At 43.0% G+C, this 22,539-nt stretch overlaps 1 protein-coding gene across 6 annotated transcripts in view; it reads left to right on the top strand.

The window, feature by feature from the left end:
• Positions 1 to 21,134, top strand: part of dennd1a (DENN domain containing 1A) — a 492,710-nt gene extending 471,576 nt beyond the window's left edge. For 4 of the 6 annotated variants that reach the window (XM_033048631.1, XM_033048628.1, XM_033048627.1 and 1 more), the window contains 3 exons: positions 9,187 to 9,312; positions 12,136 to 12,382; positions 15,158 to 21,134. In XM_033048631.1, coding sequence (XP_032904522.1) covers positions 9,187 to 9,312; positions 12,136 to 12,382; positions 15,158 to 16,474 — 1,690 coding nt within the window. In that variant the 3' untranslated portion in view covers positions 16,475 to 21,134. The remainder of the gene's footprint in view (positions 1 to 9,186; positions 9,313 to 12,135; positions 12,383 to 15,157) is intronic. The other 2 variants (XM_033048629.1, XM_033048630.1) reach the window with 2 other exon arrangements.
• Positions 21,135 to 22,539: the final 1,405 nt, after the last annotated feature.

The following is a 22,539-nucleotide window of genomic DNA, read 5'->3' as shown; positions in this document are numbered from 1 at the left end:
TGTGTGGCATGTTTGTCGAATTGACCGAATTGCCCACAGAGTAGGAAATATCAAACCAGATTCATGAAATATAGAACAGTACAGCACAGGAACAGGAACAGGCCCTTCGGCCCACAATGTCTGTGCTGAACACAATGGCAAGACAGACTCATATCTTACTGCATGTAATCCTTATCCCCCCATTCCCTTTATATCCATCAACCTATCCAAAAGCCTTTTAAATGCTACTATTGTATCTGCCTCCACCACCACCACCCCTGGCAGTGCGTTCCAGGCACCCACTACTCACCGGGTAAGAAATACACTTGCCTCGCGCATCTCTGTTAGACTTTGTAAACAAAAAGACACAGCGTGCTGGAGTAACTTAGTGAGTCAGGCAGCATCTCCGGAGAACATGGATAGGCAGCGTTTCGGGTCGTGATTTCCCCCGCTCACCTGGGGCAGGAGAGTCGGAGGAAGGAAAGAGGAGAATAGAAAATGGAGGCAAATTCTTTCTTCACTGTTCAAAACACAACGTGCTGGAGGAACTCAGCAGATCAGGCAACATCTGGAATGGATTGGTGACGTTTTGAGTCTGGATCCTACTTCAGACTGATTTTAGTAAGGGGGAGAAAGCTGACAGAGAGCTTGGAGTGGGTCAAAGCCTGGTAAGTGAGAGGTGGGTATAGGTGAGAGGGGTAAAAGGGGGTGGTTGGCAGATGGATGGAGTAAGTGACCAAGACAGGACGTGAAAAGATTCAAAGAGTGTTAGATAAGGAGAGAAGAGGAGTGAAGTGTACAGCCAGAGGGAGGGATATAGGTGGAAGAGAATGGGGAGGAGGCAGTGATGGGGGATAAAAGGGAAATGAAGGACTCGGGGATGGGAGGTGAGTGTACGAAGGAGCAGATTGACTGGGATGGTGAAGGAAGGGAGAAGTGTACTGGGGTGGGACAACCAGGGAAGAGAGAAGGGGGTAGGAGGAGTTGTAAGCTACACAAGCTGAATATGAGGTGCTGTTCCTCCATTCTGCGAAGGACTCACCCAGGCAATAGAGGAGTTACTTCACTGTCGTCACTTTTAGTGTGAAGTAAATTTTCTGTATCGATCAACGATTTAATTTGTAGAATAACACAAGAGATTTAAATTGTGGCTGGGTGTGTGGGTAATTGAAATTATGCTGTGTGATCCACAAAAGATTTTTGGAAAGATTTGTGCAGAGCAGCTGATACTCCAGAGAGAATAAGAGAGTTGCAGAAAGTTGTGGATGCAGCCCAGTCCATCACACAGACCACACTCCCCACCATCGACTCCACCTGCCTCTGGAAAGCAGCCAACATCATCAAGGACCTTTCCCACCCCCGACTTTCCTTTCCCTCCCCTCTCCTGTTGGGCAGGAGATACAGAAGCTTGAAAATGCTCAGGAACAGCTTCTTCCCCTCTGATATCAGACTTCTAATTGGCCCTTCTGTCAGCTCATGTATAGTTCTGTTTCTCCAACATCTCATTGCCAGCACTGCACTATGTATCTGGAACTGTTCTTCTCCAATGCTGAGAACTATATTCTGCAGTCAGGTAGTGCAAAGAGAAAAAATACCGGTTGTGCTTGTGTTTGACTTGAGTGCATTAATGTATAGTACTATCTGATGTGACTGGAGAGCACAAAAACAAATATTTTCACTGTACCTCGGTACATGTCACAATACTGCACCTTAAACCATTGCATTGTAATAACTGTACAAATGTTATTGGAAATTGATTTTTTACTTCTTAAGGAGCTTGCAGATGTGAAGACCATACACAACAGTCGAACAGTCAGAAGGAACCTGCAGCTGGTTTTGGATGCATCGCTCCTGCCAAATAACTGGCAAAATCAGGAACCGTTCCACTTTGTATCAGACGTCCGGTCCAGAAATGTCAACTTATGATGCAGTGTGTAGGCAGCTTCAGTCTTCCACATCATTTGTGGAAATATCTTCAACGTGTCAGATAAACGAGGGTGGCACAGTTGCTGCCTTGTAGCACTTACAGCGCCAGAGACCCGGGTTCAATCCTGGCTACTGGTGCTTATTTGTAGGGTGTTTGTACGTTCTCCCCGTGAACTGCATGGGCTTTCTCCGAGAACTTTGATTTACTCCTGCAGGTTTGTAGGTTAATTGGCTTGGTACAAATGTTTGAAAAATTGTCCCCAGAGTAGGATGGCATTCATGTGCGGGGATCGCTGGTCGGGGCGGACTCGGTGGGCTGAAGGGCCTGTTTCTGCGCTGTATCTCTAAACTAAACTAAACTAAAAAGAGGGCCAAATTGTGGGAGGCATCGACAGCAACCTTTTTCCCCAGGGTCAAAGATTGTGTGAGGCAAGTTTATTTAAACAGAGGGTGATGAGTGCCTGGAACATGCTGCCAGGGGTGGTGGTGGAGGCAGATACGATAGATATGATAGACAGACATATGGATATGTAGGTAATAGAGGGATATGAATTATGTGCAGGCAGATGTAATTAATGTATCTTAGCATCTCGTTTGGCACAGATATTGTGGGCTGAAGGACCTGTTCCTGTGCTGTACTGTTCTATGTTCAACATTAGGCTTTGAGATTGTTAAACTCCTGTGAGTGTCAGAGAAGCAATCATTTGCGAAAAAAACTCCCTTCACGCAAGGCAGGAGATGCTTTGTTATCAGTGCTGTTGACTCCTTGTTCTCTGCATTCCTGCATAGGAAATATATTTATTTACTCCTGCACTTGGCAAATTTCCATTTCATTTTTGCTCTCCTATCAACTCTCCTGATGCAGTACAGGGCACGTTAGTTCCTTCAGACGTGTAGCAAATTATCAGACAAGATATTTGCCACCTCGTGTATTACAGGGTGAGTGAAATCTTTTGCTGCTCCTTCTTGACTTGATAAATCGTGCCTGCAATGTGGCAAATAATTGTACCTGTTGTTTCCAGTGCTTCCTGGTTATTTCATTTTAGTTTCCATATTTTTTTTTAACGGCGTAGTAGGTGACTCGGGCCGTGACATCAATGCCAGCTCTCAGAATAATTCTCTCAATCCAATTACTTATGTCCCTGAGGGGAATCGATAGGGCGGATGGGCAGAGGCGTATACCCAGGGCAGGGCAATTAAGAACCAGAAGCCATAGGTTTAAAGTGAGAGCGGAAAAGTTCCAATAGGAACTTGAGAGGCAACTTTTTCATACAGAGTGTTTAAGAAGGAACTGCAGATGCTGGAAAATCGAAGGTAGACAAAAATGCTGGAGAAACTCAGTGGGTGAGGCAGCATCTATGGAGCAAAGGATATAGGCAATGTTTCAGGCTGTTACGACTCCCGAATGCAAGTACTTCAGAGCCACGTAACACAAGTCAAAAACCAGGTTCAGGTTCAAAAAACAGTTTTAATTATTCATTGGAACACAAAACTCAAACCTGATTTAAACAACCCAGTCAGGGATATGGATAAACCGACAAACAATTTAACAATGCTCCAGCCAGCCACGCCATGGGCCGTCGAACCGGAGATTCCAAAACCTGCCCAAAGAGATACAACCCTGAAACCAAAATACACGAAAACTCTAAGGTCAGCCCTTATCCGTCCCAATTCAATATCTGTTAACAAGGAATGGTGAAAATACACAAAGTTCTATGCCATGTGGTCAGGCTTCCTCGGCCCACACCAACAGTCTGCTCATCAGTCAGAGTCTACGACGAAGAGAGGAGAATCCTGGGAAGCTCTGGTATTTATACTTCAGATGAGTCACCCGTCACCTGACGCAGCTTGGCCAATCGGGTACAGGAGCCTTTAACCCCTCGATTCCAGACTCACAGCCACGAGGCCTGTGCTTGGGAGAGAAACAGAGAGGTAAGTACATAGCATTCACCAGGGGGGGGGGGGGGGAGCGCCTAACACAGGCCAAAATTCTTTTTCTTCGGTCTGAAGAAGGGTTTCGGCCCGAAACGTTGCCCATTTCCTTCGCTCCATAGATACTGCCTCACCCGCTGAGTTTCTCCAGAATTTTTGTCTACCTTTTCCATACAGAGAATGGTTGGAATATGGAATGAGCTGGCAGAGGAGGTAGTTGAGGCAGATGCCATAACAACATTTAAAAGACATAGGCTGGTACGTAGATAGGAAGGGTTTAGAGAGATATGGGCCAAAGACGGGCAGGTGGGACTAGTGTAGATGGGGCATCTTCATCAGCAAGTTGGGTCGAAGGGGGGTGGGGTGAATGAGAGAGGAGAGATATATTACTTGTAATTGGAGAGTTCAGTGTTCTTGCTTTGGGTTGTAGGCTACCTAAGCAGAGCATATGGTGCTGTTCCTCCATTTTGCCTGATCCTCAACTTGATAACTAGAATGTGAGATGTATAATTGGAGTACTCTTGCAGAAACTTGTAAGCTGTGCTCAAACAACATGTCACTTACATCGTTGGTGTTTTCGGAAAATGTGCAAAAATATAAATGAGTTCAGGCGTAAAAGGGATGTGGGATTCTTATGTTGCAGGGCGGGTGAAGTCTGCAAAGCATTTGCATTCTCTCCTGTGTTGTACACTAATGTGCTGTGCTCAGGTCAGTCATTTAATGGAATCATGTAACATAGCAGGAGACCATTTGTCCCATCATTGTTGTGCTAGCCCTTTGAAGGAGCTTGTCGCCAAATTTCCCCATGCCTTTTCTCTTATCCAATTCCCTTTGCAAGTTCGCAATGGATTTGGCTTCGATCAGGCAGTGCATTCCAGATGTAAAAAATGTATCCTGGTATGGCCACTAATTCCTCATTAATTATCTCATTGCTGCATTGAATGACCCTCCCTACTCTGTCCAAAAGCACTCATTATTTGAGGCACCTAAGTTACATTTTACCTTTGACTTCTCTATCCTACCTGGAGAGCAATTCCAACCCTCCTAATCTCTCCTTATAGTTGTAATATTTCCCAAATAATTTCTCAAGCCTCATTAATATTCAAAACTGATGTTATTTAGTTTAGTTTAGTTTAGAGATACAACTTGGAAACAGGCCCTTCAGCCTACCGGGTCCTTGCCGACCAGCAATCACCTAAGCTAGACACCAGGGACACTTTACAGAACTCAATTAACCTACAAGCCTGCATGTCGTTGGGATGTGGGAGGAGACCGGAGCACCTGGAGAAAACCGACGAGCTCACAGGGATATTGTACAAACTCCATACAGATAGCAACTATAATCAGAATCGAACCAGTGTCTCTGGCGCTGTAAGGCTGCAACTCTAACGTTCGCCACAGTGCCACCCCTTATTATAAGTTTTTTTACACAGAGAGTGGTGAATCTGTGGAATTCTCTGCCACAGAAGGTAGTTGAGGCCAGTTCATTGGCTATATTTAAGAGGGAGTTTCTTGGTCCTCCAAAATATTCCAAATGGAATTTAAACTGGAGGTGGAGTTAGATGTGGCCCTTGTGGCTAAAGGGATCAGGGGGTATGGAGAGAAGGCAGAGATGGGATACTGAGTTGGATGATCAGCCATGATCATATTGAATGGCGGTGCAGGCTCGAAGGGCCGAATGGCCTACTCCTGCACCTATTTTCTATGTTTCTAATGTTTCTAACTAGGAGCTGGGTCAAACTGTTAAAGCCTGCTTATCAAGATCATTTGTCCCCTTCTCCGCGCACACACACTCAAATATCCCTCATCTTATTGAGAAATGTATCCATCACAGATATATTCCACCAGAATCTTCCAGGGTAGTAAATTCCAAATGCACCACTTTTTAATTCACAATGGTATCCATAGTGTCCCCAAGTGAAGATACTGCTCACATCAATATTAAATAACTGGCCTCTTATTCTGTGACAATGGCCCTGGACGTGGAAAATAGCCATCAGCAATAACCAGGTAAAATCCTCTTAGAATCTGAGCTATTTCTGTGGCATAACATGATTCCAGTCAGGAACATGTTTCACAATTCTGGTCACGAGCTGCAGAAACTGCAATTCTTGCAAATCCCTACTCCTAATGATCATGATCATAGGGCAGCACAGTGGCGCAGCGGTAGAGTTGCTGCCTTACATCGCCAGAGACCCTGGTGCTTGACAGTACGCAGTTTGTACGTTCTCCCCGTGACCAGCGTGGGTTTGCTCCGGGATCTCTGGTTTCCTCCCACATTCCAAAGAAGTAAAGATTTGTAGGTTAATTGGCTTGGTATAATTGCAATTGGTCCCTAGTGTGTTTAGGATAGCGTAAGTGTGCGGGGATCACTGGTGGGCGCGGACTCGTTGGACTGAAGGGTCCGTTTTCGCGCTGTATCTCTAAACGAAACTAAGCATGAGCCTTTCTTTTATTTAATCAACTAATTGTGAATATGCCCGTCCACCTTTCTGAACTCCTCATGCAAAGTGTCATGTGTGTCCTCATGTCACTCCTCACGTGTGTCCAATTCCTCACAAAATGGGGCTATTGTTTACAGATATACACGTCAGTACTATGACCTATAATTAGCAATGTTACAAAATTTTGAGATTTTAAAAATCAAGTCTGCAATTTATCCCATCAGATAAAGCATAAAAAGAAGTTTAATTTGACACCTAATTCACTTTCATATCTTCAGTATTAAAAAAGTTATGGCCATTTTCATACTAGGAAATTAGCATCTTGTTCCCTATTGATTTTCCATTGACTTAACACAAAAGCTGTGATCAAGGACAGTGAAATGGCCATAACTTTATTAAAAATTAAGGGAACTGAATTTTTTTTTCCAGTTATTATAGATTGAAGCATTCTGAAACAAATATTAAACAATCTTACTTGGATGACCTGAAATTAAAGCATATAATTAGTTAGTTACCCAATTGTAGCTAATTCCAAAATTCAATTACTAGATCGAAACATCTATCCATTTCTTAAGGAAAGATTAACATTTTTAAATAGCCTAAGTGTCCAAAGAACATTCACACAATAATACATGATTTTTAATTCTCATTGACATTAATTTATAGGCCAAATGGAAGGGATTTAGTGTTCAATTGCGGTAAATTAATGGCCATTTAAATCAGCTTGCAAGTGGAACGCGCTGGTTTGGAACGCTGCCATTGCAGTGAATTAGAAGCCCATATGGCATGAAAAACAGTGAATGGGCCCCCAAGTCAGCTACTCGCAACATAACATTTTGTATAAAGGGATCTTAAGAAGCCCTTTTTAATGTAAAAATAAACAACCTACCTTGCGTTGTCCCCTACATGAGATCCGTCCCGTTGTCAGGGTTCGCGGCTTTAGAGGATGATTTTTAATCTACTATAACAATTAAATAACCCAATTTAGTTTAAAAATACCTGCAGCGAACGAATTTCGCAACGATTTTTCGTCAGCAACTAAGTAGGCTGAACAACATCGATTTCAACAACCTAGAGAAAATCGCGTTTTAAACCCGCCCCCCTCTCAAAGGCGCCAAAGTCGCGCACACGGGCAGCGGCAGAACTGCAGCGCCGCTGAAGGTAAGTTTTGCAACATATCTACTATAATCACATGGATCCTGCCAACTTGCTGATCACAAATTAAACCTTGCTAATGGAGCATGGTTTATTAAACACAGCATGATCACATATGTGTTGAACAACCTTCCTATGGCATATATTTCTGTTAATTTTTCAATTCTTGATCGTGTCGGCCAGAATACTCTGAAAGAACTGTTTTGTTGAAGTATAAATATTTATACAAAACTGAACAGATTATTGGGAGGATTAATGGAGCATCAACTTCTGTTCTACTGTGGGAAATAAGCAATTAAAAATAAATAAGGGAAAGTCAACCAATGTTTGGTGATCTGGTAGCCATGGGAAAGTGGGCCAAAGAGCATTAACATAGAGGCTCATCCTTCCATCACCCTTAATCATGAGGAGGATGTGGACTGTAGAGGTGATTATTCAACAATAGATATGTTTCATCCCATTTAATCATCCAGAATTTTCTTCTGTGGCGAATACAGAGCAATCCAGTGATACTGCCTGTCCCGCTGAGTTACTCCAGCATTTTGTGTCTATCTTCGGAGTAAACCAGCATCTGCAGTTTCACCCTACACAGTTCTTGTGATACAATGGTTCCTGTAATCTCTTCATTACCAGGCCTGAGTGCTGTTGGTTTCAATGTCTTGGCTTTCAACTGAACTGTTCCTTCTGTCTCCCTGTCATCTTTCCAGATGCCTCGTGATATCACCCTCCCAGGAGTTTCCATTTGCATGTCAGTTCAATATTGAAACCAGTCTCAATTCGGAAAAGTCTCGGGTGCGGGGGGATCGCGTGGAGGTTGGCACGTTGCTTTCTGCTCAAACACCTGCCCAGAGCACCGGTGTCAACTTCTCCCCTTCTGCCATCTAAGGTGGAACCACTGTGGGATCGGGCATCCTAGGAATGCCAGTGTCACATTCGAGAAACTTGAAGTTGTCGACTCCCCGTCCCACACTCCTATAGGCCCCAACGCACCGCGGAAGCTGCACACTTTCCCCAAGTCAGCCACTTCCTTAAAAATGTGACTAAACTCACAATTGATTCCCTGACCCATAACAGCTCAATATTGAGCATCCTCAAGGCAGAGCGAAGCATTCACACCACATTCTGGTGTCTGTTCACAGTGCAACATATCATCTTTCTAGAAACAAGAAACTGCAGGTGTTGCTTTACAAAAAAAGACACAAAGTGCTGAAGTAACTGAGCAGGTCAGGCAGCATCCCTGGAAATCACGGATAGGTAATGTATCGGGTCGGGATCCTTCTTCAGACTGATAGGATGTTCCTGAAGGGTTCTGACCCGAAACGTCCCTATCCGTGTTCTCCGGGGATGCTGCCTGACCCGCTGAGTCTCTCCAGTACTTTATATCATCTTTCTAAATCACTTTGCTTTCTCTTTGGTTATGCCACATTTTGCAGTTACTGGTATTTGTTAATATCGAATATATTAGTGTTGGAGACTGATTATATACACACTGTATCAAATTAAAACCATTCTCATTTCATAATGCAAGAAAACAATGCCAGCTGTATCATTCTAAAATCAATGATATTCCAATTTGAAAAACGTCCATCTATCTTTCATGTTTCACACAGTTGAAGTGCAGAATGACCTGTTTGAAAGCCTGTGTGTTAGAATCTCTAAGTCTGCGTTGTCTTGCTGTTTTGGCGGTGATTTTTTCAACCTTTGCTCTTCTTCTGTGAGTAAAATTAAATTTTCTTCCTGTTTTCTTCAGCATCGTAAGGCCCACACGGCACTACACAGTGTTCCTTTCTGAGGAATCCTCTGATGATGAACTTCACCATGAAGAGAACTCTATATCTGCCTTCTCTGAAAGCTTTCTCTTCACTCCTTTTGAATGGTCTAATGGCTTCTTCCTTTATATTCTATTGATTGAGAAATTAGTGCATGACCAGATTAAATGTGCCGTGTCTGTGTTTTTGACAGTATGTATATGTATAATGCATGGCTGTCTTTTAGCGTTAAGCAGGCTCCGTTTATTAAATATCTATTTCTAGGCATTTCGCTATCTTTGCGTAGAATTATTTAATACATCCGACTAGTGGCAACTGTTTATGTTGATCATTCAGTAACAAATTACTGCAGCAGTTGTGCCTAATCTTTTAACTAGGGGTCAAAGTGCAGCTTGCTAGCGTGCAGTCAAGGATTATTTCATGGCAGTGGAAGACTTGGATGTGCCTGCCTTTTATTGAGTCAGCCTTTAGTCAATAGGTCAGGCTTTCCAGCATTATGGCTGCCTTTTATCTTACACTATCAAAGCAAAGCCTTAATACTGGCAAGAATAAATAACAAGAGCAAATTTGAAAGCTAAACTGCTTTTATTCTCTTCTGTTGCTGGCGAGTTTAAAGTAGAAATTATTTTACCCTTTCTCTTCTGCTGCATTGTTTGAAATGCTATCAAAAAAAAAGTAAATGATACATAACAACCCAATTCAGCTCCCCATCAGACGATGTAAGTGACAGATTGTTCAGGCCACAAAGACACGCTCGTTTGTCATCTGAACCAAAACACTGCTGGAGGATGTCAGCGGGTCAGGCAGCATCCGTGGAGGGAAATGGGCGGGTGACATCTCGGGTCGGGATCTTTTATCAGTCAGACCTGAAACGTCGTCTGTCCATTTCCCTCCACAGATGCTGCCTGACCCGCTGAGTTCCTCCAGCAGTTTGTTTTTTCGCTCTAGCTTCTAGCATCCATGTCATCTCTTGTGTGGCGACTGCTGTTTCCACCCGAGCTAGGAGTTCAGGCCAGGCAATACAAAGCTTATTGAGTGTATCAGAAATGGCAGCCAGGCAAGGGTGGAGCTCCAGAGGTGAAGTAACCGAGCTGTCCAAAAGTTCACAGAGAGAACAAAGTATCCCGCACTCTTCTCACGAAACTTTAGTCAAGGCAGGTGAAGGCATTTGTGAAGGCATTATCAAAATACTATAAGCCCTTTACAAAGAACAGAGAAAGGTACAGTTCAGGAGCAGGCCGTTCAGCCCCAATATCCATGCTGAACATATGCATGGTTAAACTAACCTCCGCTGACTGCGTGTGATCCACATCCCTCTGTTCCATGCATGTGTATGAGCTTATGTAGAAGCCTCTTAAATGCCACATAGCTGCCTCCACCAACACCCTGACAAGGTGTTCCAGGCACCCACCACCTTCTGTTTAAAAAAACAACTTGTCCGACACATCTTTAAACTTTGCCCCTCTAACCTTAAAGCTATGCCCTCTAGTCCTTGAAATCTCCCTCCAGTTTTATACTGTAAACCCTATTTATGCCTCTCATAATTTTATGGAGAACAACACAAAATATTTCACAGTACAGCCATTCTTATTCCTTATTTGCATTATTTGCACTGCTGTCCATCCGTTCTCTCTCTCAGCTTTCTGAGTCTCCTGTATAATTAGCTGGCATCGCACTTTCCTGAATAATATTTTTGACATGTTACAAATTTCCAGAGAACTGTGGCATAAAGACTTTCTTCTTTAAGACGGCTCACGTCGGAGGTCTAACTATCAAATGGAATGAACCCTATATAATGCAGTTCCCCTTTGAGTTATTAATATGTAATCCTGATTTAAATTGCTTTTGATTTGCTTTTCACGATGTGTTGTACCATCAGGATGGAGTGGGTATAATGATAAGACGATCCTTTGAGCCTTTCTTTCATTTCTCCCCAGTAAAACCTGGAATCCTATTAGTGGGGTTGAATTCATTTAACGTCTTCTTCTTAGCTGAACGAAGAACCTATTGCAGAAATGATTCATGAGGGGGAGGTAGTGTGGATGGAACTCAGCTGACATGCGAGAATATAATAGACCAGCAGACCAACTATGTGCTATTTTTTTTTGAGAAAGAACAATGATACCTTCGGCCAATGGTAATGTTATAGTGGTTGATTCAACACCAGAGTTAACATCACCAAGTCACACGGTCACAAACTGTAGATTTCTTTGGAGCTCGCCAAGCAAACCTTAAAGACAACATTTAGGCAATTGTAATGATTGCTTTAAAGTTAGAAATAACTTTGGGCGGCACAGTGGCACAGCTGGTAGGTTTGCTGCCGCACAGGTTCGATCCTGACCTCAGGTGCTGTCTATGCAGAGTTGCACATTCTCCCTGTGACCGTGTGGGTTTCCTCCCATAGATGTGTGGGTTTGCAGGTTAATTGGTCTCTGTAAATTGCCTCGGGGGGTGGTTGAGAAAGGGGGGTAGCCTAGAACTAGTGTGAACAGGTGGTCAATTGACAGCATGGACATGGTGGGCCGAAGGGCCTATTTCCATGCTGTATTTCTAAACTAAATATAACATTTTGGAAAAAATGGTTAAAAACAGCATTATTACATTTGTCAGATGATACAGTCTTTTAAATAAATTAATGATTTGTTGGATTCCATGTGCACAATGCTTGACTAAACATGGGCCCAGATAATACTGCAGCTGTAACATATCTTCAGTAACCATAATATCAGGCCACAGATCCTTCACTCAGTATTTAGACTCCAGATAAGGCAAATAACCAAGTGTGCATTGTATTCTGTGCTCTTGAGGTTTGAGTTCGCAGTTTACTGCCTTTTACATCAGCTAATGCGAAATTCCATTGGCAAGAAGTTTGCTTTCTTTTATTTGAGACGTAACCTTGATTTGGCCCTTTCCTCTTGCCCATTTGCCAGGCCTCAACCCTATAAAACGTTAAAGGAATCCGATACAGCAGATGGCGATGCTTTGAGTACAGAGAAGAGGCAAGGACACAACATCTTTCCCAGCTTGCCGGTACCAACCATGGATGTGAATTTACTGGACGACCTTTTCAGTAGTATTAAGATAACTTCGCAACATCAGCCGCTCAGCCAAGCCAAGAGTATGGAAGATCTGAGGACACCTAAAGAGGAAGAAATTGAGAATCCGTTTGCAAATCAGGTTTGAGCACACGACGTTGTACTCTCCACATAACCCTCTTCCAGCTTTCTGCTCCCAATTACAATCAGTCTGAGGAAGAGTCCCGACCTGAAACATCCCCTGTTCTCCAGAGATGCTGCCTGACCAGCTGAGTTACTCCAGCACTTACTCTCTTTTCTTCAACGTAGAGGGCCATCGGGCAGTGAAACTTAACAGCACCAAATTTTAACTGATTCATAATTTCTGGTGAGATTAGGATTTCCTTACTTCTTGTCCACACATTCAATGACGATGAGTTGTCATTGAAACTGACCGCCGTCCCGTTTCCAGCACTTATCCAAGTTACTGGGACCTTTATTAAATACTGATCGAGAACAGTAAATGATTTACACTCCATCCACACTCAAATCCTGTAGACTTAATTCATTGAGGTTTTGTAATCTCAGATTTGTACAGTTTTGTTTAGTTTAGAGATAGCTTTACCTTTAGCCCAATCGATTTAGAAGGATGAGAGGGAATCTTATAGAAACATATAACATTCTTAAGGGATTGGACAGGCTAAATGCAGGAAAAATGTTCCCCATGTTGAGAGAGTCCAGAACCAGGGGTCATGGTTTAAGAATAAGGGGTAGGCCATTTAGGACTGAGTTGAGGAAAAACCTTTTCACCCCGAGAGTTGTAATTCTGGGGAATTCTCTGCCACAGAATGCAATAGAGGCCAATTCACTGGGTGTTTTCAAGAGAGAGATTTAGCTCTTAGGGCTAAAGGAATCAAGGGATATGGGGAGAAAGCAGGAACAGGATTCTGATCAGCCATTATCATATTGATTGGTGATGCTGGCTCGAAGGGCCGAATGACCTAGTCCTGCACCTATTTTCTTTGTTTCTACGTGTCCATGCCCACCATCAATGCCCGTTCACTAGTTCTATCCGACACATTGGCGACAGTTTATGGAATTAACCTCTACACAATTAACCTACAAACCCGCACAACCTTGGGATGGAGAAAGAAACCAGAGCACCCAGAGAAAACCCACGAGGTCCCACAGGGAGAACATGCAAACTCTGTACAGATAGCACATGAGGTCAGAGTCGAACCCGGGTCTCCGGCGCTGCAAGGCAGCAGCTCAACCGCTGTGTCTCTGTTAATGACGCCACAAGTCAGTCTAATGCATTATAACCTGTAGCAATGTTACAAAATGGTGTGATTTTAAAAATCAAGTCTGCAATTTATCCCATCAGATAAAGCATAAAAGAAGTTTAATTTGACACCTAATTTGACACCTTTCATATCTTCAGTATTAAAAAAGTTATGGCGATTTTCATACTCGGAAATTAGCATCTTGTTCCCTATTGCTTTTCCATTGACTTAACACAAAAGTTGTGATCGAGGACAGTCAAAAGCCCATCACTTTCTTAAAAATCAAGAGATCGGAATTAAATTTTCAGTTATTATAGATTGAAGCATTCTGAAACAAATATAAAACATCTTACTTGGATGACCTGAAATTAAAGCATATAATTAGTTAGTTACCTAATGGTAGCTAATTACAAAATTGACCGTTGTGACGGAAATAGTAATAAACACCCAGACTGCCTTGAAAATTCAAAAATGTGATATTCTCAAGATCAGAACTTTAATATTATTGTATTATATGCTGTAAATCCGCAACAGATAGGTAAATAAATTACAATTTCTAGCAATAGACCAAGTCTTTATGGAGAAGAACAGTTGCTAGCTGGTACATTGGCATATCATAATCAGTAGCATCATCATACTCCTCAGATTGTAACCAATAAGCAACTCTGTACACCTTGTTTTTCCTCAACTTTTCAATTTTGGCATTGTAAACTACAAATTTTTGCTCTTCAAACCACGCATGACATGCCTTTCTGCCCACTACTTTCCCATTAAGAATGTCCTGTAGATTCCATTTCTTAAGTATCCAAATAACAAACTAATCCCATTCACACAATAATTCACAATATAACATGATTTTTAAATCTCACTGTCATGAATTTACATGCCAGATGGAAGGAATTTAATGTTGAATTCCCATACATTAATCTAGAAACATCCACTCAATATAATTAAAATTATTATTTTTTTGCACAATACATGGGACTAAAACTGATATTTAGTATAACAATATTGACAATGGGTAGACAATAACACCAAATATAGACGATTTAGATGCTCTTATGACATGATTGTCCAAAAAAAAGAGCATTTAAATCATCTTGCGAGTGGGTTTTTCTGGAACGCGATCGATTGGAACGTTGCATTTGCGGTGAATTTGAATCCCATATCGGCAGGATGGGGCCCAAATCACATTTTCGCACCGTAAAATTTGATTAAAACGATCCCAAGAAACAAGTTTATATGTAAAATAAACGACTTACATTTTGTTTTGTCCCGTTGATGCGATCCGTCACGTTGTAGGCGTTGAGGGCGTTAGAAGTCGCTTTTTATTTTTATGTAATTATTAAATTGTCTCGCAATTAAATAAATAAATAAATCGGGAACGTAAGTCCGATCGGTTGTTCTTCAGCAGCTTAGGAAAGCCGCCTCCGATAAGCAGGAGAAAACAACATTTTAATCCCGCCCCCCCCCCCTCAAAGGTGCCAAAGTCGCGCACACTGCCAGTGGCAGAACTGCAGCACCGCTGAAGGTAAGTTTTGTAACATTGCTATAACCTGTTGATAAGGGCAAGCCAATCTAAGGACCTTCCCCAACCCTGGATTCTATTGACGTTGCTGCAAAAACGTAACATTTTTGCTTTTGCATCTTTGCAGTGGAAAGGGATGGCATCATCTGAGAAGAACAAAGCAGTGTCGACGGGGCTGCATCACACGCTGCCTCACACCAAGCTGCGGAGCACGGGCCACGATGACATGTCTCTGGACGTGAAGCCCATCACCAGCTCATCGCCTGGAAGCATTCACTTTGGTGGCTTCTTCACGTCCGTCGACGGCGAGTATTCAGACGCTCCCGGGAGTGGTTCGGGCAACATCACGATTCCCCGGCCCCAAGGCAAGAAGTCGTCGGAGAAGGGAATCGGGCTGCCCCCTCCAGCGGCCATCAGCCGGGTAATCAAGCAGCAGGCTTTTCCCGGCCTGGATCAGGCCTCGACGGCGCTGCAGGACGGCGGCAAGGAAGACGGGCCCGGGCCCAGTGCTAGCTCGTTGTCAGACATGTTGCAAGAGTCCGCTGGAGCTGAGAAGAAACCCCCAGCATCAGACTTAACACCAGCATTAAACCGGTCACCTCAGCCTCCACTGAGTTCATGTGCTGCTGATATTCTAAAACCGATCAAAGTCAGTCAAGGAGTGGATAGCAGGAACGATCTCCTGAGTCTTTTGGATCCACTCAGCACCAGTTGCGACCATGACAGGGGTGCGTCCCCAGCTGCCAACCCATCCTTGGCACCCGCCTCATCCCTGCCTCCAGTTCCCGCTCCACTGGTGTTTGCTGCACCAGGGACTGACCTTGGTTTAAGTACACCACCCGCTTCCTTACAGTTCAGCCAGACCCTGGGGTACTCGGCCCCCAGCCCTGCAACCATGGCACAGTTTCCCCAACCGCCCTCCTACCCGTTTTCCCAAACCCTGCCCTCAGCCCTTCCCTTCCCTCAGACCCAGCCCCCCGCCCCACACTTTGCCTCTCCTGCAGCCTCTGCTTTTGTCCCGGGCTTCATGCCGTCAGCTCCGAGCTTTTTCCAACCACAGATGCCCCACAGGAACTACTCGGCTCCTTCCCTCCACCATTTGTACACTCAACCCAAGGCTCTGCCTCAATCAGGGACCTTCAGCAAGCAAAGCACAATCTCCTCGACAAGCCTGGGAGCCGCGAGCTACACGGCAACAGCCGCCAAAGCAGGTACAAATGTAGCTGATTCCAATCCAGCCGTGCCTAGCGCAGGGAAAAACTTGACCGAGCCACCTTTGGTCCCACCAAAGCCTTCCAAAGGTCCCGAAAGAATTTCCAAGCCCTCTGAGCCCAGCGTGGCCGGAGATCCCTTTGCAGCTTTGCTCAACACTACGAAGAAGGAAGCAGCAACGTCGCAGAGTAGAGTTGACCAGCTGAGGAAGAGGTGGGAGACGTTTGAGTAACAGCCGACACAGGAGTGCCCTGTGGATGACAGAGCAACACTGGAGACTCCATATACTGTGGCCTTTGGACGCTTCACATTAAAAATGTCTCGTTAGAAAGGGTACACTGTACAAGAGGCTGTTCTGTATGGTTTCTGTATTAGCCATGAGCAGTGCGTCTTGTACCCGTGATAGTTGAGGAGAGGTGGTCTCACCACGCCCCTCATGATATTTAAAACCCGCAGCAAGCCACGTCCATTGATTTACACATGACCTGCTCTAGGTGGTGATTTACTGTGACTTTCGCATTCGCTTTCCTGCAAAGAAACGCTCCCCAAAAAGCAGTCGAAGCTCAAACTGAAGGTTGCCTTCTTCGATTCTTTTGTTCCTTTCATAATGCCCAGTGATGGCACCGAAGTCACCATCGTGGCACCTCGCCCCTAGCACTGACATTGAATCCTTGCATCATGTTAAGCGTATTCAGTACCACACTTTAAATTTGCCAGTGTAGTTATTAATTTTTTTGCTGCACCCTTCTTCCGTAGTGCACTGTATCCAGCAGTATTTTGATAATTCCATGGGTTATCATCAAATGAATCTCAACATTCTTAATTTCCCCAACCATGACATCAGAGAGTGAAGCCTGTGGCTTCTGACCATGAACTTTTCTTTTCAAAGAGTTAATTATGACAAAGTATTGTGTATTTATTGTAATCGTGTGTGCAAAGGAAGCAGGGGCAAATCAGTGTTCAGCAGTATCACACGTTTCTCTCCCAGCTCAGCAAAGCTGCGTTAATACAGTCTTGTTAGTAAAATATTTATATTGGCTTTGCTGTGGGATAGGTTCTGCGTCAATTGATTGTGCCCGGGTTAATAGATTTTTCAATTTAGATTTGTTTAAGAATAATCCACGGCACTGTGTCTAACGTATGGTCACTACCAGTGTGATACTAGCTAGCAACCTTGACTGAGTATTATAATGGTTGACACAATGTGCTTTGTGATCCAAGTGGAACCGATCTCTGCCTGTGTGTTACCACCAACGGTTTCATGACAGGCACCAGCGCAGAAGTCCCGATCGAAGTGAATCCTCCTCAAATGATTCAAAGTCCTCACCAGGTGAGTGAGGGACTTCCTTGAGCTTTTACCAGGTTTTTAATTCACTCACGCTGCTTATTCTCCATTTCTGATGCACCATTCTCTGATCATAAATAGCAATGGGTTTGTGCTTCCTAAGATTCTCTTAAATAACGCTCCCACCTTGGCCTGAGCAGATATTGGCCACTTCAGCCAAGAGGCTTGACAAGTATTGGAGGTAACTAACGTTAAAGCTACTCAGAAAGACATATGAAACAACACTCCTGGGGCCCACTGCCTTTCTGTACCTGTATTTAGCATTCACATCGTGACATTTTTACAAACTTTGAGGAAGGAATGTTTGCTTAAGGGACTGCAGTACTATTTGTCGAAGCTGTGTTTTTCCCCCAGTGTTCACTCGGTTAATGTACACGGATCCTTTCTGACTGAACTCTGGTGATTCTTGTACGGAACAGTGAGATTGCACAACTCTATTTACAATATGATGCCGTGTAGTTCAAGCAAGAGTTTGCCTCTCATCAGTTTCTGTAAGGCACTGGGCAAACCTGATGTGCTGTGGGTTATAAAGACTGGCATTTCTAGATCTCCCTCTGATTTCTGACCCATTTTAGCGCATTATCATACCTTGGGAAAAATAAGTTCAGCCCACCATGTTTAAAATATGCAGACTTCGTTCTTATTAAGTCACGTAACCAATCAAAGATGTCATCAAATATTCCGCAGATAATCTTGCATCTGATAATCAAAGAACATATTCAGTATTTATAAACTGCTGGGTTACGTCTTCTCTGCCATATCATTTCTCCACACTTTGACCTTATGCCAATAGCTTCAACATTGCAGACTTTACTTTGAATACGTGAGTAATGTCTGATGTTTTCTGAATAGAACTGTTACTGTTGTTCAATTCCGACATCCGTGTTCCATTAGAGCTCTTGCCTTCAGCTACTGACACTTGTGTTAAAGTTTAGAATGTATCTCTTTCTTTGTAGTCTTTAAGGCAGAGAACTTCCAAATGGAAAAGGTGACACGGGTACGGCAGACCCACCATCCCACACATGAGGTGGCTGCTGATTGTGCACATGTCGCATGTTAAGACTCTCCTACCAACAGGCTGCCCACACACCTCTCACAAACACACACACACACTCTCTCTCAAACGCACGCACACTCATACACGCGCACACTCCCAAACACATGCACACTCAAACACGCACATTCTCTCACACACACATACGCAAACATGTACAATCTCAAACACACACGCTCTCTCCCTCAAATGCGCACACTCACTCTTCAACACACGCACTCTCAAACGCGCACACACACTCTCTCAAATACACATCTACATTCACCAGAAAGCTCCATAGAAGATAAAAAGGTGTTATATAATAATATTCAGGTTCCAGTGCACTTAATTGCACAGTCAGTCAGTCAGTCAGTCAGTCGCTCCCCAAGCCAGTGCTTATGCTGGGCGAGGGCAACTTGTGAACGAGATCACGGATGGAACAACCAGTACAAAATAAATTCATGTAAACATTAATTAGTTTATAAAGTATGTTTGTACTCATAAATAAAATAGTTTAATATATTTGCAATTTTAAGAGATGCTTTGCATTTGCCTCCCAGCTAAATAACAAAATTTAGTTTTTTTTTAAATTTTGTACAATCCACTCAAGATACTTGAAGTGCTTAATGATCAGTCCTGCTTTACATGACAGAACTTTCAAATACCTGAAGTGGCATTTTGTGGCCCTAAAATCATGATTGACTTGAGATGGAATGCTCACAATGTTAGTTGGAAAACAAGGCATGAACCATCAAGCTAAACATGCAGATTATTACTCGATGTTTAGCTGGGTTTTTTTGTTTTACTCTGCATATTTTGCGCTGTGAAAATGGCATCCCATCAGTGATGATAGTGGGATGTGGCTTTCATTGGCATTAATTCTCTGCAGTTTGTCCTTGCGGCGAAAGTTTATTTATCAGCACATGATATGGTGCTGAAAATGTGCTCGGTTTGAAGCTTGACAAATTCTATCGTGAAACGAGGGTCGTAGCAACATAAATTGTTCATGTAGCCACATATGATGCCACAGTTCAAAACAAATACACCTTGGTCCTATTCACAGCCACTTGATAGTCTAACCCACATGACCAAAACCTGGCACAAGTTTCCAGATAGATAATTAGTTCCAAGCAGCCTTTGTACCTGTCTTTAAAGATATGAGATACTTAAGCACACTTCAGCTAAGTAGATGCAAAATTTACACATTTGAAATTAAGTCGTCAAATAATTGCTTTGGAAAATCCATGTGAAGTAGTCAATCATATGATACTGCAGTGGCTTTTGACAAGAACTGTAAAACACACATTTCCAGAGAATTGTGATACGTTATTAATGTGCCTCAAACACTTCTGAATGTTAAATGAGTGTGATAGACCACAGCTGAGGTAGAAGACAAAGCAGCTTTGATGTTTGTGAATCCGTTTGATTCACCCACACTAAATCACTACAGCAATTCCTCACTACGATAACAGCCATCCTTGGCACTGTACAATACGACGAGAGGATTCCCGTTCAAGCTTACACGTTGCTTTTGAAAACTTGGCTCCCTAAACGCTGCTAAGTAAATGTACCAAGTTCCTGGGTATATTGTGAAGAGTGTTTCTTTACCAGCTTGTCAGGTGTGCAGTTTTGTTCTATACATCTATTTCTAGTTTAATATATTTGTCACTAATATTGTGATTGTGTTTTATGTATTGAATTTTATGGTGTTTGGCAAAAACGTTCAACTCTCCCGGAAGGGATTTCTTGATGTATTGAGTAACAGCAACACAGTCCGTGACCACAAAGGTTTTCCACTGAGCTTTCATCCAGACTGGCCACAGATACAAGTATATACACAGTGAATTTCTGATGATGTTGACATTAAGCAATAGCTATTGAGTGTTTATTTTAATTGCAATAATAGTACATCTAGTATTTGTAACCAGGGGCCCTAGTGACACTTTAACCTCAACTGGTATCGGCAGTTTCTCGTCAAGTATTATGGAAGGCCCACGGTTTACCTATTTAGAGATTACTTATTTTGTTGTAGAATGTATTGACACTATGATTTTCAGTCAAGCAGTTTTTTTTTTTTAAATACCCACGCAGAAGTTCAGACACACGTTCCATAAAACTTGCCCAAAATAAATGTCGCTTGGAAAATTCAGAAGGCAGGTTTATCTAAGTGTCGCCATGCTTTTAAACCCAGGCTTTTCCTCATGGCTGCTTTCCAAAGTTGGTTGTGTACAGAAATTTCTGCATTTCTATGTCCAAAGACACTGTTTAGTTTTTGACAAAAAAAAATGGAATCAAAGTATGTGTAGATAATGGCTCACCGCACACATTGCTGGGCCCAGAGCCCAGAGGGCCTGGCTGAGATTCAGTGCGTTATTATTAGTGTGATCTGTTATCGATTATCACTCGTACAACTGAACAAATGACTTTTGTAATTAAAATGGTGAAATGGAATTGTAAACTGGCTGAGTGATGTTGAGGGATTTGAACGTAATAAAAGTGATCATTCTCCTGTGCGCTTCTCTGGATTTTGTCCTTCATCGTTTACTGGTGATCTGGTGCAGTCATTTAGTAATTCAATTAACTTGTCAATCTCCAAAGATACTACCACTTAATAACCCTTATTTTTGTTCATGGCTATACATTCAGCAGAATGGCACTGGAGCCCATCACATGTTAGGCCCTGACGTTTAGTTATTTATACCTTTTTTTTAAATCTTGTGCAAAATTGAATAGGTTTCATTTAATCAGGGGATTATTTTCTGTAATGTCAGCAAAAATTAGCACCCAAATAGAAGGGACTTGAAGACCTTAATGTCAAAGGGTCCCAACCCATAACGTCCTCTGTTCATTCCCTCCACAGATCAAAAGGTCATAAGTGATAGGAGTAGAATTAGGCCATTCGGCCCAGCAAGTCTACTTCGCCATTCAATCATGGCTGACCTATCTCTCCCTCCTAACCCTATTCTCCTCTTCTCCCCATAACCTTTGACATCTGTACTATTCAAGCATCTATATATCTCCGCCTTTAAAATATCCATTGACTTGGCCTCCACTGCCTTCTGTGGCAATTAATTCCACAGATTCACCATCCTCTGACTATTGGAATTTCTCCTCATCTCCTTCCTAAAAGAACGTCCTTTAATTCTGAGGCTATGACCTCTAGTCCTAGACTCTCCCTCTGGTGGAAACATCCTCTCCACATCCAATCTATCCAAGCCTTTCACTATTCTGTATGTTTCAATGAGGTCTCCTTTCATTCTTCTGAACTCCAGCGAGTACAGGCTCATTGCCGACAAACGCTTGTCATAGGTCAACCTACTCATTCCTGGGATCCTTGACCTTCTGAGTTGCGTGTGCTGCCTGACCATCCAGCTCTTGGTGTTTTGTTCAATATTCCAGCACCTGCAGTTTCGTATATCTCCTGTGTACCCAAACAACCATGTCCATTTCCCTCCACAGATGCTGCCTGGCCTGCTGAGTTCCTCCAGCACTTTGCTCTTTACCCAAATGGCACGATAGGCAAAAAGAGTGTGAATTCTCCCAGGCATTCAGGAAAAACTTGTTCCAATGGAAAAAGCTTAATAAAATAACATAAATCCCTAAACCTATTCCAAATTTGTAGACAAGCAATTTAAGAATTTAAGTAAACACACTTAATTTTTCAAAATGTATGGGATCGCAAATGCACATTTCTGTGCCTCCACCATTCACAAAAGCCCAAGCACTTTTGTGCCAGTGTTATTGAGCTACACAGTGTGGAAACAGACCTTGGCCCATTTCCTCAATGCCAACCCATCGCCATGTACTCGGTCTTTTAAATGGTGTAACTGTATCTGCCTCTATCAGTCCCTCTGGCAGCTTGGTCCATGCACTTACCACCCTCTGTGTGAAGACGTTGCCTCTCATGCTGCCAGGCAGT

Source organism: Amblyraja radiata, chromosome 32 (assembly GCF_010909765.2).
Source record: "Amblyraja radiata isolate CabotCenter1 chromosome 32, sAmbRad1.1.pri, whole genome shotgun sequence".
In the NCBI taxonomy this organism is placed as follows: Eukaryota; Metazoa; Chordata; class Chondrichthyes; order Rajiformes; family Rajidae; genus Amblyraja; species Amblyraja radiata.
This window is presented reverse-complemented; position numbering and strand designations above follow the sequence as displayed.